The sequence below is a fragment of the Camelus ferus genome, chromosome 4 (genome assembly GCF_009834535.1).
Source record: "Camelus ferus isolate YT-003-E chromosome 4, BCGSAC_Cfer_1.0, whole genome shotgun sequence".
Classification (NCBI taxonomy): Eukaryota; Metazoa; Chordata; class Mammalia; order Artiodactyla; family Camelidae; genus Camelus; species Camelus ferus.
This window is the reverse complement of record NC_045699.1, coordinates 68,346,668-68,367,409: the sequence shown is the minus strand read 5'-3', so window position 1 is coordinate 68,367,409 and position 20,742 is coordinate 68,346,668. Positions and strand designations below refer to the sequence as shown.

Genomic DNA, 20,742 nt, shown 5'->3' with positions numbered 1-20,742 from the left:
GCCTTTGTGGGTGTATAATAGAGGCTGTGGTCGGGATTTGGGGCCAGGGGAGCTCCGAGGGAGCTCTGCTGCCCTGAGGACACCAGCCTGATAGGGTGCTCTGCTCTATTTCAGGACAACCCAGAAATAGCTGAATTCTGCCACTGTGATGGCCACCAAGTGGGCTGCGGTGGGTGGAGAGGGCTCACCCTGCCTCTCAGGGATTTGGATGTCTAATTGTATATTTTAAAGCTAAAAACGAAACTCCTCTGAAAACTCCTTCTCTGTAATTACCTGTCCCTGGCAGCATGGAGCTGGGGACTCATGCCCTGAAACCCTGGGCTAGGGAGGCTCGGGGCCATTTCATCTCTTACCAAAGGGGCGCCCGATCCTGCTGGAGGGCGAGGGTGAGCTCAGGCCTTGAATCAGGTAGGTGGATGTTCAGGTCCCTTTTGCTTTTGACCAGCCCTTCTAACCTCACACCCTTTTCTCACTTTTCAATTTAAATTTCAATTACAGAAACAGTTCTTGGATAGACACGAAGACAGTGGCCCTGCGGTCCCTCACCCTACCTTAGCCAGGCCTGCTCTGAGCTCCCTCCTTCCTGTGGCCACTGTCTCCTCCTGCCACTGAGCAGGTGGAACAAGCCGCTCGGTTTGGGAGCCCAGAGTCCAGGTTCTGGATGGTGTCTTTTCTGGGCTTGTTTCTGTCATCTTTACATTTTGGTTCTCAGCCTGTCCTGAGCCACATCAGGAGAGCAGGGGGTGGGGATTGCACAGTCCTGTGTTTTTTTTTTTTTAAATGAGTATCATGTTTTTGATTTTTCGTCATAGTTTTTCATTTGTTGTAGTTTTCACACTCTCCCTCTGTCTGAGACAGGTGGCTCACTGCACCTCGCATCACTGGGGAATGAATGTATGCAGAGACCCATGGCGCCCAGGCAGGTTCTGTCCCTCCTCCCAGGGCCACAGTCCCTCACAGTGGGTGTCAGGTGATGCTCAGCTTTTAGGATCCTAGTCACCCTTCAGGGCTCTTGGCAGCACTGCACTGGGCCTCTGCTCTTCCTGGGAGTCGTTCCCCAAATGGCCTTCTGGCCTCTGTCCTCCTTGTGCTTTCTTAAACATGTCAGGGACATTCCCACCTCAGGGCCTTTGCAATGACTGTTCCTCATGTCTGGAATGCTGTTCCCCCAGGTATCTGCGTGGGTCACTCACCTCGTTCAGCTCTTTGCTCAAATGTCGCCTTCTCATCAACACCTTGCCTGGCTGTCTTTCCCTCTGGCTTCCCTGACCTAGGCACTGCCTGCCTCCTTCCTTGGTTCCTCTTCCCTCCAGAGCACTTAACCACCATCTGCTGTGTTTTTGTCTCATTTTGTCTGTCTCCTACTGCCAGACTATAAGCCCCTTGAAGGCAGGAATTTCTATCTGTTTTGTTTACTATATTTGTTTACTGCCTTCAGCAGTCGCTGGCACCTAGCTTAATAAGAGGTTTTTGAGTGAATCTAGTCCCTGAGACTTCCTCAAGCCTGGCCTGGCCAGCTTCCACGCAGGGGCTCATGGCCACCTGCTTGGCATCTTAATTTTTGCCTTTTTAAAAAATGAACAGCCCCCATCCCTGCCCCCGAGCCTGTGTTCATCTCCCTGCCGTTATCCCTGCCCGGTGCCTGGGGCCCCTGTACCACCTGACCGAGGGTACCCAGTTCCCTCTCTCCAGAGCAGCCCTGGAGGCAGCTGCAGGGTTAAGTCCTGACTGGGCCGATTCTGGCTATGTGGTGTGGAATCTGGTCCCAGATAGACCTGGAGTCAAGACCATGCTCTGCTCCTCATCGCTCTGTGACTGTGGGTAAGTTTCTGTTCTTTGTGAGCCTCATTTTCCTCATATGTCAAGTGGACCATGATAACACCCCACTTTCGATGTTGAAGAGTTCCAGGTGGCACACAGTGGGGCCTCAGGAAATGGCCACTGCTGAGGTGTTTGTTTTATCCCTGCTGTGACCTCCTGGGGTGGGCCAGGGCGCGGCTGTGAGCTTCTTCCCGTGGGAGTGGTGGCATTTAATAGTGTGTGTTTAGAGCCTTGTGGAAACATGAGGGAGGCCCAGCACTGATCCCGTGAGCCCTGCCCTGGCCCACCTTCCCGCAGGGGAGAGGAAGCTGCCTGTTACCTGAGCCTGGGAGGGCTCCACGTGGCTTTCTCTGGCCAGGCCCGCAGGAGCCATGAGCTGGCGACCTCAGGCTTCCTGACTAGCGTTCCCATGGCACACTCACAAAGGGGAAGGGAGAGGGCCCATAACTCGATATCAGCTTTTGTTCCCAGACACTAATCCTAATTCCTCTGGGTGTTTCTACACGCCCAGCACGGTGAACTTCCTTCTCAGCCTCCAGCAGCTGCTTCCAACTCTGGGACTGGCTCGAGCCAGTGGAGGGGTGTGTGGAGATCAGAGGGTCTGGGAACCCTAGATGCCCCCTAGCTTTCCCTGCTTTTAAGCTTGGTCCTCTGGCTGGTTGGGAAGTGTTTCTTCTCTTTTCACCCTTCCACCCACCTCCTCTGGGGCTGCTCTGAGCCTCTGTCTAAAGCCGGAATCCATAGTGGCAAGAATGAGCTGCTGTCAGAGGAAGATTCAAAGTTCTCACCATGGCCCTTGAGGTCTAGCCTGACCTAGTCCCTGCTCTCTTGCCAACCACATCACCCCTGCTCTCCTCCACAATCCCATTCAGTACTGGCTTTCATGCTGCTTCTCCATTTGCCAAGTGTTTCTACCTCAGGGCTTTTGCACTTGCTGTTCACGTATCAGGACAGCTCCTCCCCAAGTCTTTGCTCACCTCGTATCCTTACTTCATTGCAGCCCTTGCTCAGATGTCACTGCCAAAGGGCTTTCTCTAACCACCTGCCCAAAGTGGCAGCCCTTACCTTCTCATCTCCATCCAGTACTCCCTACCCACCTTCCTTGTTTTCTCTATTTTTCTCTCTTTATTTGAACCACCATTTTTATTTTGTTTTGGTAACAGTTTTATTGAGATGTAGTTCACACACTATGCAGTTCACCCATTTGAAGTGTACAGTTTGGTGGTTTTTAGTTTATTCATAGAATTGTGTGACCATCACCATAATCAATTTTAGAACGTTTTTATCACCCCAGAAAGAAGCTCCATACCCATTTGCAATCATTCCCATTTTTTCCCAACTCCCCCACCCCCTGGCACTCATAAGTCTTTCTCTTTCTTATGGACTTACCTGTTCTGGACATTACATAGAAATGGAATCATGCAATTTATAGTTCTTTATGACTGGCTTCTTTCACTTATGTATAGTGTTTTCTAGGTACTTAGTTTCTTTTGATTGCCCGAATACTATTCTATTATATGGATATACCACATTTTATGTATCCATTCACCAACTGATGCACATCTGGGTTGCTTTCACTTTTTGGCTATTATAAATAATGCTACTATATACATTTGTGTACAAGTTTTTGTGTGGATATGTTTCATTTCTCTTGGGTATATACCTACTAGTAGAATTGCTGAGTCATATCATAACTCTCTGTTTAACCTTTTGAGGAACTGCCAGACTGTTTTCCAAAGCAGCCGCTCCACTTTACAGTGCTACCAGCAGTGCACAAGGGTTCCAATTTCTCCATATACTCATTAACACTTGTTATTATCTGTCTTGATTATAGCCATTCTAGTGGGTGGGAAGTGGTAACTCATTATAGTTTTGATCTGTGTTTCCCAGATATTTAATGTTGTTGAACATCTTCTTATGTATTATTAGCCATTTGTGTATCTTCTTTGAAGAAGTCTCTATTCAGATCATTTACCCATTTTAAAATTGGGTTATTTGTCTTTATTATTGAGTTGTAAATGCTCTTTGTATATTCTAGCTACAAGTCCCTTGCCATATATATGATTTGCAAATATTCTCCTTTGTTCTCTGGGTTGTCTTTCCACTTTTGATCATGTTCTTTGAATCACAATTTTTTTTTATTTTTATGAAGTTCAGTATATCTGTATTTTCTCTTGTTGCTTGTACTTTTGGTGTCATATCTAAGAAACTATTGTTGCCTAATCCCAGATCATGAAGAATGAAAAGTTACCCTTATGTTTTCTTCTAAGAATTTTATAGTTTTAGCTCTTAAACTTAAGGTCTTCAGTCCATTTTGAGTTAATTATATATGATGTAAGAAATGGGTATACTTCACTCTTTTGCATGTGAGTATCCATCTGTCCCAGGAACTTTTGTTAAAAAGGCCATTTTTTCCCCCGCTGGCACTCTTGTTGAAAATTAATTGACCATAATGTGAAGGCTTATTTCTGGACTCTCAACTTCATTCCATTGATCTATGTGTCTATCCTTGTGCTGGAACCACACTTTCTTGATTATTGTAGCTTTGTAGAAGTTTTGCAATCAAGATATGTGAATCCTTTCATTATGTTCTACTTTTTCTAGATTGTTTTAATTATTCTGGTCCCTTGAATTTCCAAGGTTTAGGATCAATGCATCAGTTTTCTGCAGAGAAGCCAACTGAGATTGTGTTGAATTTTTAGATCAATTTGGGAGTAGTATCATCTTAAGATTAAGTCTTTCAATCCACAACTATGGGATGTCTTTCCATTTATTTAGATTTTCTTGAATTTCTTTCACAATGTCTTATGGTTTCCTGGAATATATGTTTTATACTTTTTTTTGTTAAATTTATTCGTATATATTTTATTTTTTTTGATACTATTGTAAATGAAATTGTTTCCTTCATTGGGGATATTCGCTAGTATGTAGAAATAATTGATTTTTATATATTGATCTTGTATCCTGCAACCTGATGAACTTATGTATTCTAGTAGTTTTTTAGGTGCATTTTTAGGATTTTCTACATGCAAGATCAAGTCATCTGCCAGTAATGATAGTTTTAGTTCTTCCTTTTCACTCCCAGCAAAATGTAAGCTAGTCACTGCTGTGGCCCTAGTGCATAGAATAGAGACTGGCGCACAATTATTTGAATGAATGAGGAGAGCTGGCATGGCTTGGTCAGATGATGCCCGAGCCCAGGGGTCCCACTCCTCTTGTGGCACCTGCTTCCTGAGGGTCCCTGCCCACGTCTACCGGCAGTTGGGAACGCTCCCTTCCTTCCCCTCATCTCTAGCCCTGACCTTTTGTGTTTGTCCCCTGCCTGCAGGGGTTGCTGGAGCTCCCCCTCTTAACAAGGTCAGAGCATTCTGGTGATTGGGTCCCTCTAGAGGCCCAGTGTCTTCATCCCATGAGATGTGTCTCACGGACCTCCCTAGGCCTGGCCCTTTGTGGGGCTCACCTTACTGAGTGCTCTCAGGTGCCCACCAGTCCGTGCGTGGTGTGCCCATTGTACCAATGAGGATGCAGAGGTTGGGCCCCAGCCCAAGCTGCACAGTGAGTGTGAGGCTCTGAGCCCAGGTCTGCCTGACCGAGGCCTGCTGTTCCTTGTCACAGCCCTGGCAGGATATGGGGAAACCTTGGTCACGTCCTCAAAGCCTTGTTGGGCCAGGAGGGAGCTCCTCATATACACGTGGCTTGGGGGCTTTCATCGGCTGAGAAACCAAGAGTATGTTCGTTTCTCACTCATGCTGTTCCCTCTGCTGGGGACTTCTCTCCCACTGGTACTCCCCACCCTTTATCGGATCTGAGCTTGAATGACACCTCCCTGTGGCCAGTCACCTCCCCTGACTCAGCCCTCCCCCTGCCCTCTCCTGGTGACACTGAGTCATCACTGGGTGACTGTCAAGTGTCAGCCTGTGAATCAAGTCCACTGCAGAGTCCAGCACCTGGCACATACTTGGCACCCAGAGACATGGTGGATGGTTTGGGTGCAGAGCAGGGCACTGCTGGCCCCCCAGCCTCAGTGGGTTCCGTCTGCCAGGCTTTCCTGGGCCCCTGACCCATGAACCGAGGTGATGGCGGAGTGCTCTGACTCTGCAGTCGAACAGTCCTGAGTTCAGATGCTGCTGTGTCCATCACTGGGGGCTGTGACCTTGGGCAGTCTCTGGGAGCCTCAGTGCCCTTGGCTGCAGAAGGGGCGGCATAACGTCTACCTTCCCAGGTTGCCGTGAGAAGCAAGAAAGCCCTTCAGGAGATGCTCAACCTGAGCTGATCCTCTGCCCTCGGGCCCCAATCTGGCCGTTAGCCCGAGCCCCTCAGGTCTCCAGGATGTGGAGCGGTCACTTCCTCAGCTGTCTGTTCAGCCGTTCCTGTCAGGTGGGATGAGGCTGGCGATGATATCTCTCGTGCTGGCCCTTCCCTTCCTGAGCACGGTCCTTCCCGGCGGGCTGTGAGGGAGCTCATCTCTGCCATGTGCCACTGCCACCCCCGGGGCCTGCTGGGGCCCCCGCAGCAGCTGGAGCGGCTGGGTGAGCTGCTTCCACTGGCTCCCACTCGCTCCCAGGGCACGAGGTGCCTCCCATTGAGGGTGCTGAGTATGGGGGCTTGGTCCTGCTCCACAGACCCAGGAGGAGGTCAAGGGGCTGGAAGTCTAGCCCCCTGTTAGTGTCAGGGAATGTGAGGGCCCCAAGTGGTGTCCCCCTGGAGAGGGGAGGGCTGAGCATGTGGCACCGGAGCCAAGCTGCTTGGGTTCAAGTTCCTGTTCTGCTCTGTGGTGGTGGCCTTGGGCTGGGGTCTTGGCCCCAGAACTTGCAGTTTCTTGGAATGTGGAATTGGACTAATGAGAGTGGCTGCTCCAGACAGTTGCTGGAAGGGTTAGCGTGACTGTGGGTTGCCAGCACTTGGAGCAGGCTCCAGTGGCAGCTGGTTCTGTAAAATGCTTTGAGTGGGGCCTGGCAAGTGGGAAGCACTGTCTGAGCATTAGCTGTTATTATTATTATTGTCGTCGTTGTTACTCACAGTGAAGAAGGGGGCTCTGGAGCCAGGTAGCACTGGGCATAGGGCCAGCTGTTTCCTGGCTGTGTGATACCGGGCAGTTTCCTAGCCTCAGTCTTGTCATCTGTAAAAAGGGCCAGTAGTCCATCCTGGGAACCCTGCTGTGAGGGTCACTTGCGATGGCCAGTGGGAGTCAGCTGATAGGAGGTAATGGCAGCCGAAGGAGCTGCCTAAGGCCCCAGAGCAAGGTTGGGGGTGGGGGGCGGGAGGTTCTGGGAGCAGACGGAGCAGCTGCCCCTAGCCTGATCTCACCCCTGCCTTGTGTTTTTTCATTTTTTATTTATTTATTTCTTTTGGTGGTGGTGGTGGTTTTATAATACTTCCACAAGCAGATTCTTGTTATGAAAATAGTCACTCTGTGATACAAACTGAAAAGTGAGAGTTCCTCTCCCCACCCCCACAGGTAATAGGGTCCTCACCTCCCTAAAGGCAGACCCTGTACCCTTGTGCTCACTGTCCCTCTGGCCCGCAGGGAGGAGGTGCAGGAGAACTGTGTACGGTGGCGGAAGAGGTTCACCTTCGTGTGTAAGATGAGCGCCAACCCGGCCACCGGCCTGCTGGACCCCTGCATCTTTCGTGTGTCAGTGCGCAAGGTGAGGCTGGCGGGGACTGGGGGTGCACATGGGGCCACTGGTCCAGTAGCTTTAGACCCACCTCCTGAGTGAGTAAGTCTGCCCCTTTCTTTGTCCTCCTCCCCTGGCAGTCAGATTGGGGGGTGGGCGGACTGGGGAGACCCATGAGGTCCCCGGGATTCCCTAGTCAACCTGTGTCTGTTTCCCGTGCAGGAGCTGAAAGGCGGGAAGACTTATTCCAAGGTAAGCAGGGCTGTGTGAAGGGGTAGTGGGGTGGGACGGGATGGGTGGGAAGAGACAGGCCTGAGAGAAGCTCCTAGCAGAACCTCCAGCTGCCTCTCTGTCCCAAACAGGAGACACACCCTCCAGGAGATGTATGAGTTTTTTGAAGTCTTTATTGGTAGTCTCTGTGTTTCATGTAAAGGCAGTGGATGCTCCTTCCAGCACAGATAGTGCAGAGGTTCCCACAGTGAAAGGGTGGCTTCCACCCCATTCCTCTCTCTGCCCCCTCCTCAGACCCCACTATTTTAATTTGTTAGGATCTTCCAGACCTTTTAAGAAAAAAATATGTACGAATATATCGTATGTACAGCACAGTGAAGAAAACGTGTGCACATAGTTTAGAGAGTCATATAAGGGGCACCCTGTGTGTGTACTTGTACACGTACATGCAGATGTGATTTTTAAACACACAAGAGGGACTTGTTCTAAACAGATTCTCCAGCTTGGGTTTTTACTTACCAACACATCATGGGCACTTTTTTGTGTCATCACCAATTTCCTCTTGCTTTCTAACAGTGGCGGGTCCCACCGTGTGGCTGGGTGAAGAGGCCTCAGCCAGTCCCCACTGTTGCACACCTGTGCTGTCGGCAGGCGTTCCCTGCGCCCCCAGACAGTTCAGGCCTACACATTAAAACCTTTTCTATTCGAGGAAATGCAGGAAGACAGCTCTGAAAGGGTTACCTCCGGCTTTGAATCAGCCTGCTCTGCCCTATAACCCTTCTCTGTTGGGACTCTCAGCCCACCACCCTCTGTGGCCCGGGGCAGGGGGGACGGGGCACCCAACAGCAGGGGCTGAGCTCAGTCGGAGGGGAAGTGCCTTTGCCTCACCTCACCCTGCATGGAAGGGAGGTGCTGTGCAGGGTGTGTCCTTCCCACTGACCAGAGTTGAGGGAGCTTAGCGGACTGGGCCAGGAGCTCTGCCCTGGCCGGGGCGCTCGTGCCTTCTCCAGAAGCAGAGGGCAAGGTGGCTAGAAGCAGGCTGTGGAAGGTGCTGTCAGGGTGGAGATTCCTCTTGTTGATGCACGTGGCTCCGGACGGCTGCCCAGCCAGGAAAGAACATGCCAGCGAACAGCTGGAGCATCCCACCTCCCCCGACAAACGTTGATCAGGCATCTAGCATGTGTCAGACCTGCCATTCCAGGTCCTTCCCTTCCGTTCCCTAATCACGCTTCCCCACAGGCTCAGCTCCCCTTATACAGAGGAGGAAACTGAGGCCCAGAAAGGTGGTGAGACTAGATGCTGATCAGGCCTAGTGTCAGGCCTAGTGTCAGGCCTGGCTCTGCTAGTTACGGTGCATGAGGCCCTAAGCAAGTCACTTCCCTGCTCTGAACCTTAGTTTCCTCGTCTGTAGAATGGGGGTCACTCTGAGATGATGGCAGGGCTAGAATCTGAACCTGAGTCCCTGATTCTGGAGCATGTGCCCCGAACTGTGCAGTAGAGCCTTGCATGCAGCAGGTGCTCAGGAAATGTCCCTGATTGGCTTGGTTCGTCCTCTGAGTCCCCAGGCTTAGCACCCTCTCACCTCAGCCTTCAGGTCTGGCAGACGGGGCTTCCACCTAAGAGACCTTCTTAGCTCATTCATCCTGTTCTCACACTTGCTCACGTCCCTCCCCATGCCTTACTCCCATCTGCACCCCAGGAGCAGCTGGGAGTTCCCTCAGCCCCTCACTCCAGCTCCCACCAGGGACTCCTGCCCACCCATCCCAACACCAAGTTCTCACGGGCCTTTCCTCCCCTCCTGTCCACTGGCCTGGAGGCTCCCACAGCACGGCCTTGTTTCCCAGGGAACAATGCGTCTGTGTCACAGACAACAGTGTCCTTTCATCTCCGGCGCTGCCCCGATGCACACTGGGACGCGCACAAAGGGCGCTTTGTGCCGCTGCTCAGGGATGTGAGCTCCTGGCTTTGCCACGTTGGAGCCGCCAACCAGGGCCTCTGTCCTTGGGTGCTGGTTATGCAACAGTCAGTCTGGGCTGTGGGGCGGGCCCAGGGGTTCTGCCTCCCCTCCACCTCCCCACCTCGCCAAATTAACCCTTGGGCTGCTAGCCCTGCACCCACACTCTCCCCTGTCCCCCCAGCTGGGCTTTGCTGACTTGAACCTGGCCGAGTTTGCAGGCTCGGGCTCCACGGTGCGCTGCTGCCTGCTGGAGGGATATGACACGAAGAACACCCGACAGGACAACTCCATCCTCAAGGTATGGGGCTCTGCTGCCTCATCTGCCCCCTCCCACCAAGGGGCAGGGGAAGACTTGCTCCTTGTCCTCTGGAGGGTTGTTAAAAATGGAGGTTCTCACCCAAGACAGGCAGTGAGGGATGTTGGGAAGACGTGGGCCCTGGGGTCAGGAAACCACCATCAGAGAGAGGCCTGACTTGGCCATGACCTCAGTTTCTCCATCCATAATTTGCAGTCAGGAGGTGAACCCAACAGTCTCTTTAAGGCTTTGGTGAGCACTTTTGGTGAGATCAGCATCCCTGAGTGCTTACCACCCCTTATCTTGTGATGCCTGACAACAGCCCCGTGGGGTGTGGTGTCTGTTATTGATCTCAGTTTTGCAGAGGAGGGGGCTGAAGCACAGAGGTTAGATCACTTGCCCGGGGTCACAGGCAGAGCTGGCACTTGACCCTGTGGTCCAGCTCCTAACTACTGCCCCATATGTCATGAGGCAGCCTGAGCTCCCAGAGTATCGGAGCAGATGGACCTGCCATCCCTGGACCCGGGCAGACCCTGGCAGCTGCTCAGAGGGCCCAGCCACGTGCAGGTTTCCAGTGGCCAGAGAAACACCCTCCCCGCAGGCACCTGCCCCTTTGGCCTCTTGGAATAGAGATATCTGGGCATCTGCTGCCAGCACACCTCTCTTCCTCGCCTCCACACCCTCCCACCTGGCTGAGAAAACAGTCTTGTCCTAACCACACCTCTACAAGCTGACCCAGCAGGAGCATGTTGTGCCTGGCGGAGCCGGGTAGAGGTGGTGAGCAGAGACTCTGGGGCTTCCTGGACCTTTTGCAGAGGAAACCAGAGCCACCTGAAAAGGTCCAGGCTAGTTGTTGTGAGAACCAAGGCCTTTCAGCCTCATTCCAGTGGCCCTGTGCACCCTCATGTCAGATCATGGGGGCCCTGGGGGCTGGTGGCTTCGAGTTCAAGGCCAGCTCAGTCACTTCCTCTGAGTCTGAGTCTCAGTTCCCTTGTCTGCAGCCTGGGACCATCCCCTACTTTGTAGGATGCTACCATGGTCAAATGAAATAATCCATTTAAAAAAAGGTTACCATTTTTATCAGAGGTGTTTCTGGAATTTGAGCACCCCTTTCCCACTCTGTCACCTTCTGCCTGTTACTCTGTCCCAGCCCAGATTTGGGGACCCAGACCTTGCCTTGTTTGGGCCATTGCCAAAATCTTTGCCCAAGTGGATGTTACATTTCTAATGGCTTCTTGCTTTACTTTATTTTCAACAAACTTTCACAAGCCCCTGCCCTCTGCGTTGGACTGTGTGAGCCTCCGACGCCAAGTCAGGCTTGAGGAAACCTCCCCCTGCCTGCCTCGCCTGCTCTGAGGGCCGTGAGGGCCGCTGAGGATGGAGAGCGGCTGCAGCCCCACCCTTGAGGGCTCAGTCTAGTCGTAGTTCTGAAATGACAGAAGCGAACTTTCGCTCCTTGATCACTCTGTGCCAGGCACCCAGCGTCTTCTTCACTATCCCACGACGCAGCTGTTAGGATCAGTTTTGTCCTCTCCAGGAGGAAACTGGGGCTTAGTGAGGTTTGGTGGCTTCAGCAGGGCCAGTGAGGGACGGAGACAGGATTAGAGTCCAAGGCCATCTGAAGCCAGAGCAGGGGGGCTGCAGGGAGGCCGGGCCCCTGGGCTGAGTGGGTGGACGAGGCGTGGCTGATTTCTCCCGCTTTTGCACAGGTCACCATTGGAATGTTCCTGCTCTCTGGAGACCCCTGCTTCAAGACGTGAGTGCTGGTGCAGGCCTCCTGAGGGCTGGGGGCTCTGTCCTGGACACTGGAGGAGGGAGGACAGGGACTTTTCTCTCCTCCAGGCTCTTGGGTTCCCCTGTCTTTTTCTGACCCCAAAGTGGGGCACGCCAGTCATACCCATCTGTCTTCCCAAGGCCGCCATCCACTGCCAAGTCCATCTCCATCCCAGGCCAGGATTCCTCCCTGCAGCTGACGTGTAAGGGTGGTGGGACCAGCAGCAGTGGCAGCAGCAGCACCAACTCCCTGACGGGGTCCCGACCCCCCAAGGCCCGGCCCACCATCCTAAGCTCAGGTACTGTTCCCCACCTGCCCTCTCTACCCCACCCCATGGCTGAAGGCTTTTATCTCCCTGTGGCCCTAGGTCCCAAGGGGGATACTTGCCGAGCAGAGAACGCTAGTGGGATGGCATTCACTCACCCGTGCTTCCATTAGACAGTCGTCCGAGCCCCTCCCCTGAGTCCGGGTGCTGTGTGTGGCCCCAGGATCACAGCAGCGCCCTGGATGGAGACTGCTGTGGGGCCCTGACCTGGTGGCTCTCCTGGTATAGTAGGAGAGACGGTGTCAGTGACACTACAAATAAGTCAAATGCATGTCCACCTACAGATGTGGGAGAGACACAGAAGGCATCCGCCTGGAAACGACCAGGGAAGGCTCCCTGAAGGGGTGGTGTTTGAGCTGAATCTGGGGTGTAGGGCACAGTGTTTCTGGCAGAGGGATGTGCTCTGAGCTCTTGCTCTGCTACCTGCTGCATGACCTTGACCGGCCGTTTGGCCTCTCCAGGTCTCAGCATTCCTCTGAGAAATGGAATCAGCAGTAGTGACCACGTCCTGGGTTGCTCTGGGGATGAACTGAGCAAACATGCGTGCCTTGCCTGGCACATAGTACGTGCTCTGTATTTCCCAGCACATGTTTCCATTAAACTCTCATTATTACTAATGTTATGAAAAATGCAAATAAGCCTGAATCCCCAGAGGAGTCAGTGTGGCAATTAAGAAGGGGAGGTGCTACCAGAATAGAAGGCTCTGGCCTGTACCGCCTCCCCATCTCCAGTGCTGTGCAGGGTGAAGCAGGCTCCCTGAGCTTAAGCCTTGGCTCCTGCACCCCGTCCCTGGGGGTGAGCTCAGAGGTGGGAGGTGACTGCCCCCAGGCTGATCAGTAAGCAAGGTGGCATGTAGTAGCCCTAATTTGTGCCACAAGAGTAATTAGGGCGTAGGGCCTCAGGCCCTGTTTCCTGGGAGATTATGCCCCTAGGGGCTGGGAGCAGTGAGGGATCCTCTGACCTCCAGGGCCAGCTTTCCTCTACCCCATTTTTCCTGCAGACCCAGCCAGGTGAGACCCAGAGCAGAAAGCTGGGCTTCTTACCTGTCTCAGCCTGGGTGCTACATGCAGGATCTGGGGGCTTCCCAGCTCCATTACTCTCTCCAGCTTCAGGGCAGGGGTCCCCAGAGGAGAGATCTGGGGACTGGGCCACCCCAGGACATATGGTGTCTTTTGTGCAATAGAAGGGGTGTCTCTCCCACAAGGGGTAGAGTTTGAGACCCCAAAAGCCTCTCTACCCCTGCAACCCCCACCCCAGATGCAGAGAGCCTGTTGGGGACTTGAAAAGCCATGTGGCTTTGGGTGAGGTCACAGCAGGCCTGGGGTCCAGCCTGTGGCCTGAGTGTGCTCATCTCTGAAGGGGAGATGAATGAGTCTTTGCTTCCTCTGTTGACCAGGAGGACTGGCTGGTGGGTACTCATGGAGCCCTGGGCAGACCCCGCCTGGTTTCCTGCACCTCCTGCTGCCAGTGCCTGAGAGCGTGTTTCAGAGTTGGGCTTGTGGGTGATTTGGGACAGCACTGTGGGCCACTTCCTCCCACCCTTATTTGCTCCACTCCAGCTCCACCGATCCAAGCTCATTCAAGCCTCAGGGCCTTTGCTTATGCTGTTCCTTTTGTCTGGAAGGCCCTTTCCCTCATGTCTTATCTGGCTTGCTCTCTGCCACACATCCTGAAGGTCTCAACATTAAGGCCATCTCAGAGAAGCCTTCCCCGAGCCCAGATGGGGTCAGACCCCCATAGGCACTTCTCCCTGCTCTGTGCCATTTGCCAGTTGTGGTTAATTATGGACCATTTTTGTTCCACATTCTTCTTTCCCACCAATGTGTACCTGTGACACCCTGTCTCCTGTTCCCAGCACCCATTAGAGTGCCCTGCATGGAGGATGTCCCTAACAGCTATCTGTGGAATGAACCAAGGAACCTGGGTTCAAGTGGTGAACTGTGGCTGGGGGCAGGTTGCTGTTCCCCTAAACCTCAGCTTTTCAGTCTATTAAATGGGAACACATAGTGTGCTGCCCGCCCCCCTACTCTCAGTGAGAGAACATGTGAAGAGTGGGCACACTAGTAACCCCTGCCCCTCTCCCACTTCCAGGGGTGCCAGAGGAGCCGGACCAGAACCTCTCCAGCCCCGAGGAGGTATTCCACTCCGGCCATTCCCGGAACTCCAGCTACGCCAGCCAACAGTCCAAAATCTCCGGTGAGTGCCCACCCTGCCTGTGCCCTTGGCCTTCCACTTTCTCTGGCTCCCGAGTAATGAACGCCCCCGGGCTGCCCGCCAGGCTACAGCACGGAGCACTCGCGCTCCTCCAGCCTCTCGGACCTGACTCACCGCCGCAACACGTCCACCAGCAGCAGCGCCTCGGGCGGCCTCAGCATGACTGTGGAAGGCCCCGAGGGCAGCGAGCGTGAGCACCGACCCCCCGAGAAGCCACCGCGGCCACCTCGGCCCCATCTGTCGGACCGGTCATTTCGGTAAGTCTCACCAGAAGTGCTCCTGGAGAACAGACCCCTGTGGCGGCTCCCTGAACCTCTGCTTCTTTGCCTGTCACTCAGGGACACCAGGGCCTCCGCCTCAGTGGGTTGAGTGATGGTTATTCAACCAGCTGATACTCATGAGGCTGTCGCCACAGCCTAGCGTGCATGCTCAGTTAGCAGTTGCTGTGTGTGGTTTAGTGTCCCTTAGGTCCCTGCCTGCTTCTGTGCTCTGCAGCCTCTCACAGGCTGGTACTTAACCTCTCAGGGCCTCCGTTCCCTAAAACAGGTCATAGCAACCCCCACACGTAGGGTTGATGTGACGGTTAAATGAATACAATCTAGACCAGCTGTCATGTGCACTCAGCCTCCTGAGTGGGGCAGGTGCTCGCTCCTGTTCTCATCTTGCCTGTTACTGCCCTGACTGTTGTGACTGCCCTACCCCGCTCCAGGAGGAAGAAGGACTCGGTGGAGAGCCACCCTACCTGGGTGGATGATACGCGGATCGACGCTGACGACATCGTGGAGAAGATTATGCAGAGCCAGGACTTCACGGACGGCAGCAATAGTGAGGGTAAGCTGCCCACACAAGTGGGCCGGGGGCAATGCCCAGGGCCCTCTGGCTGTGCCGCCTGCTCAGCCTCCATCCTCCCCTTGTCCCCACAGACAGCAACCTCCGGCTATTCGTGAGCCGCGATGGCTCCACCACCCTGAGTGGCATCCAGTTGGCCAACAGGTAGGTGTGAAGGTTGGAGGTGGGTCATGATGGTGGCTCTGGGGCACGGTGGTGAGAGCATTAGGTCTCTGCAGCCCACTGAGCTATATTTGAATGCCAGTTCTTGTCATTGTGACCTTGAGCCAGTCACTTCTCTCTGAGCCTCAGTTTGGCCATCTGTCAAATGATGTGGACCACACCACCTCACCTGGAAACCTGGAACAACACTCCAGGATTGATCTGAGGGTCCCAAGGGTAACCTTGGAAAGTGCACAAAGCTGGGCACACAGCAGGGGTTTAATGTATCTTTATTTTGGACTCCACTTTACTTTCCCTTCCTCCTGGGTCTGGGAACCCCTAAAAAATGATGGTGATGACTTGTTTATTTATTGAATAAATACTTATTGCATAGCAGTTACACATACCAGGTACTGAGCTAGATGCTGGGGATATGGCAGTGAGCAACAAAGATTTCTGCCTGCAAGATATTCAGAGATGAGGGGGCGGTAGGATCAAACTCTACAGTTTATAGAATGCCCTCTCACCATCATTTACAGCATGTCTGCCATGTACCTGGCTCACTGAATGAATAAATGAATGAATGAATGAATGGAGGAGCTTCCCACCTGCAGGGTTGTGCTGAAGGCTTTCCCCTGGTTTCCTGTGGGCTGGGTGGGAAAGTGCGCATTTAACATCTAGGCCCAGAGCAGGAGGAGATGACTGGGCCACCCAGGGTCCCCAGACCTGTCCTCTGGTGCTCCTCTGCTGACCCCTGCTGGCCAAGGCTGGAAATTGCAACTGCTGTCTTTCCACCACCTTCTGAGCTACCCTGGGTGGGGTGCCCAAGAAAGAAACAGAGGGTACCTCATTGGGGGTTTGTGATACCCCTCTCCAGCCCCTTCTGAGGATGTGGGAACTGAGATTCAAGGAGGGAAGAACCAATCTATTTGGCAGCAAGGTCATTGCAGAGCTGTATGCTGAGCCCTGTAATGTCCTAGATCCCAGGGGTGGGCCTGGCCTCACTGGGGAGAAGAGCTGATCAGGCTCCCCATCTTCTGCTGCACTCTTAGCAAGCCTCATAATCCCTCTGAGCCTCAATTTCTTCATCTGTCAAGTGGGGCTGGGTGCAGACTTACTGTGAGGATGGGTGCAGCTCATGGCTGAGCTGGTGCTCAGGAGGGCTTGGGTACGGTCTGTGCCAGTTCTGTGAGCCCACAGACTCCAATACTTAACATCTGTGTAGCCCTGGGCAAGTGACTCAACTTCTCTGAGCCTTCTCCAAGCCTGCAGTTTCCCTCTCTGCAAAATGGGGCCAGTTAACAGTGCCTGCTTGTGAAGTACTTCCAAGGACCTGGCCCAGAGGAGGACAAGCTGACTTCTCTCTCCCTGCAGGGTCTCCTCTGGGGTCTACGAGCCAGTTGTGATTGAAAGCCATTGAGGATCCAGTCCAGGCTGGAGAAGGGCCCTGCCTTCATGGGCGTCCAGACCCGAATCATTCCACAAGGGACCTTCCCCTTCGGATCACCATCCGTGCCACATCTCATCTGTGCCTCCTCCATGCACTCCAGCCCCAAAGCATCATTCCATTGTCCTCCCATCCATGCTGGGACCCTCTTGGCCCGCTGGGGCCCCGGGCACCACTGTGAATATTCTCCTCTGAACCACTAGAGGGCAGGACACATGGGCCCATAAAGCAAGTGGGCCGGACAAAGCTGCGGGGAATGCCCTGCTAGAGAGACACCTGGCCCCTCGGTGATGGCATGCAGCAGCTCCTGCCCAAACGAGGATGCATGTGGCCAAGGGGCCTCTTGTCCTGTGTCCCCACTCACTCCAGGAGCACTGGCTTGGCCATACCCTGGCAGGGCCTTGCTCCATTGCTCCCTTGCCCTTGGCGGCCAGTCCACCCCTAGAATCCTGCCACCATGGCCCTCTGACTGCTTAGTGCTTCAGCTATCCATTCCTTGAGTCCTGGGGGACCTGCTGGCGGCCTCCTCCTGGGAACCAAGACCTCAGACCCCACCCACACTCCAGACTGAGACACTTACCCCCTCCCACACCGCCTGCAACGAATGTTCTCCTGCTGCCCTGGCAGCCTGCACTTTGCACATGCTTGTCTCCGGCACAGCCCCCTGGCCCTCACCTGCCCCTCTGAGGATTCCTGGGCGCTGTCTGCTGTGCAGTCAGTGGCCCAGCTTTGGCTGCCCGGCTGGAACGCGGCACTGCCTCCCCTCCCTCCAGTTAGCTCCAGCTCAGGCCCGAGCCCCATGCTGAGAAAGGTCTGAGCGCGGATGTTGGTCCCCCTCTGCCCGGGGCTGGGTCCCGAGCAGCTGGCTTCCTGTAGGAAGCCAGGGAAGGTGCCTCCTGAGCCCTTGGAGGTCAGCGGCCTAGCTGGGCTGGACTTGGCAAGCAAAGCACCCTTTCTCTCCCCTCAGGGTCAGCTGGCCCAGGCGGGGGCCGATGCTGGAGAGGCAGGTGGGCTGTGACTAGACTGGCCCGGAGCTGGCTTCCTGACCAGAAAAGCCTCAGCCATCCTCTGAAAGCATCCTCCTCCTGGGAAGGGGGGGGGGGGTTCCAGTAGGGAGCAGTTTGGTCCTGCTCCCACCCCTGCCCCTAGCTAAATCCTCTGCTCTCAGCACTTTCCCCTGGTCCTCACCCTCGTTACTTCCTTGAAGGTGGGTTCTGGCTGCCAGCCAGTCCCTGGACAGACTCCCCTGCCACTCTTAAGTTTCATTCATTTTGTATAAACCCAGCAGGCTGGTGTTTACTTAGCCCTGTACCTTCTTCCTCCCCCCCCCCCCCTTTTTTCTTCCTTTCTTTTTCTTTTAGAGTTCACAGTTTGGTATTTTCTGCTCCCCCCAGGCGAGGGGAGGTGGTTCTGTTCTCTCCCTACCTGCTGACTGGGTCCCAGCAGGGCTGGGGATCTGGGTGGGGTGGGGGTGTCCTCCCCAGGCTGGGAGGGGTCCTTGCCTTCTGCCCCACTGGCAAGAGAATTGGAGTCTTGGTCTTGGAACCTCCTGGCATTGGGACCAGAGCATTTTTAGGATTCCTGTTGTTTTTAATTCCCTGACCCTTTTAGAAATTGAATGTTAGATGGTGCCTGCTGAGGCAGGATGGAGCGTTTGCTCTGGCTGGAGAAGGCTCTGGTCAGCTCTGCAGGTCCCTTCCTGCCCCACAGACACCCCCCTGGCACTTTAAAAGGGAGCTGACTGCACTGTCTCCAGGTGAAGTGGCCCCCGAAAGATGGGGGAACACGGTCCTTCCCTTCTGTGTCTGCATGACCTCAGCCCAGTGGGGAGATGCATTCAGGGTGTATTTGGGGTCTGATTCAAAGTTCTGGGGCTTTAGGCATAAAATAGCTGGCTTTGGTGCTGTTGGGGAGAATTCCCCAAGCCAGGAACCCCAGCCCCACCCTAGATGAGGTCTGAACGTGACAGTCACCCCAGAAGGAGACAGAGCCTGTCACATCCTCCCACGCCAGGCCCTGGGCCAGGGTATTAGACTGAGAAGTAGGCCACAACCAAATTAATGCTGGCTGGAGCCGGAGGCCTGGAGCCCTGGCCTCATCCCCATGTGGGAGCCTTCTTTGTCCCTCTGATTCCCTCAAGCTCAGTGAATTCCCACTAGGTGCCCACAGCTCCAGACTTAAAATCCTATATATAGAGAGAGATAGAAAGACTATATTAGAGATATTTTTGGAAAGGAATTGGTCTATGCAATGCCAGTTTGGAATCTTCTTGAAAGATGGTTTAACGTTTTTACTAGATTTAAAGAAAAGAAATAAAGGTCTACAATATTTTTAGTTTTTTTTTTTCGGTCACCCCACAAACTGACCACATGGCATGATCTGCCAGGAGAATGTCCCTGGTTCCCTCCCTCAGGGAGGGGAGCAGGAAGATGGGGGGAGGGGAGGTCTTTTTTTTTTTTTCTTTAACTCCCCTCATTTCTAACCGAATATTGCCACCACCACCACCACCCCCTGATTCAGTGGGCTGTGTTTGTATCTCTGTCCCAGCTTCTATTGTAGAAAATAACATTGTAAGGGGAAATCAGCCTAGTGTCAGTGTTTTGGTTTGGGGAAAAAATAAAATGTTGCAGTTTTTGTTTGTTACAGCATGTTGGTTTTTTGTTTTACTGAGTTGACTTTGGGTTCAAAGATGGCATCAGAAAGAAGCCAGATGTATAAGGTGATGTTCTGGGGGTGAGGAAGATGGCCAGGGTTCTCCAAGTCCTGACTGCAGCCACAACTAACCATTGTTATTACTCCAGATTTCTGGAGAGGAAACCGAGGCCCAGAAGGGCAGTTTCTTGCCAGCCTCACACCTAAGTGGCAGCTCTGACCTCAGAGCCCAAGTTCTAACCGCCAAGAGTCAGGTGGCCTCTAACAAGCATACCTGAGGGCAAATAACTGCCTCAGTTTTCTCAGCTGCAAATGGGGTTGTAGATCAAATGAGAAAGTGGGCATACAGCCCCCTCCACCGCCCCGGGAACCGCCCCGGGAGCTTGACCTGCGGAAGGTGCCGAGCATTTTCCTGGCCTCTAAAGCTGCAAGTCAGCACTGTCTCCATGCCTGGACCCTTCACTCCCTGCCCCTGAATCAAGTTACAGAGAAGCTGACTTAGCCAAGCTCTGGGAAAGGCAAGTCACCCTGGGCCTTCAGTGGGCTCAGAAGTGGTAGGAAGCCTCAGGACTTTGGATGAGCCAAGGCCAGGTCCTTGCCACAGCGCTGCATTATCCCCAACCCATCTCAGTGCTGATCCCCACTCGGCCCCTGTAAACCCTGGATGCTGATTCTCTGTCCCTTCTGTTCTAGGCTAAGCCCAAAGTTTGTCCTAAGACAGAGGGAAAAAATAGGGCTGTACACAAAAAATGGTTGCTCCTTTGGAACATGGTGATGCTATGTAAAAAAAACAGTATACAAAATGGTAGGGGGTAAAAAGGTGGGTCCTCTCAGCTTTGAGAGGGCAGTCCCCAGAGTCAGAGATGGGTCCAGATGACCAAGGAGAATGATGCTGCCAGCAGGAGCAAGCCATGCCGGGTTCAGACTGCATCTCTGCGTGTCCCCGGTCTCTTTAAGTGAAGACAGCACATAGAGAGTTTCCACATAACCCCTCAGGAGGCCTGGAGTCTCTGGGTGCTCTACTCTAGCGTTCCAGAATTAGCAAATCTTAAAGCTGGTTGATTGATTTAAAGGTCTTATATGCTGGGCACTGGGGATACAACAGTGACCACAGACCCTATCCTCAGGGAGCTCTCAGGTGGGCCAGATCAACAAGTAAATCAGCTAATTAAAACGCAGTGACAAATGTCATCATGGAGTGACACTTCGGGCTGTGGAACACAGAGGATGGAACCCCTGCCTAGCTGTGAAGTTCGCTTCCCTGGGACATGTGGCATTCCAGTGAGACCTGATGAATGAGAAGCAGCCGGCCCCACGAGCTGTGGGAACACAGTATTCCAGACCTTGGAGCTGGAGGGGACAGCAAAGATGATCAGGCCTCCAAGCCTGGGGAGGGGCCTGCACACCGGGCCAGTCCT

The 20,742-nt window shown here is 53.6% G+C and overlaps 1 protein-coding gene across 1 annotated transcript in view; it reads left to right on the top strand.

Moving 5' to 3' along the window:
• The window catches only part of FAM102A (family with sequence similarity 102 member A), a 34,327-nt gene extending 15,007 nt beyond the window's left edge, over positions 1-19,320 (top strand). The window contains exons 2-11 of the mRNA XM_006181875.3: positions 7,349-7,469; positions 7,662-7,691; positions 9,809-9,925; positions 11,632-11,678; positions 11,837-11,994; positions 14,113-14,217; positions 14,300-14,492; positions 14,945-15,066; positions 15,159-15,228; positions 16,600-19,320. Coding sequence (XP_006181937.2) covers positions 7,349-7,469; positions 7,662-7,691; positions 9,809-9,925; positions 11,632-11,678; positions 11,837-11,994; positions 14,113-14,217; positions 14,300-14,492; positions 14,945-15,066; positions 15,159-15,228; positions 16,600-16,645 — 1,009 coding nt within the window. The 3' untranslated portion in view covers positions 16,646-19,320. The remainder of the gene's footprint in view (positions 1-7,348; positions 7,470-7,661; positions 7,692-9,808; positions 9,926-11,631; positions 11,679-11,836; positions 11,995-14,112; positions 14,218-14,299; positions 14,493-14,944; positions 15,067-15,158; positions 15,229-16,599) is intronic.
• The last annotated feature ends 1,422 nt before the right edge of the window (positions 19,321-20,742 follow it).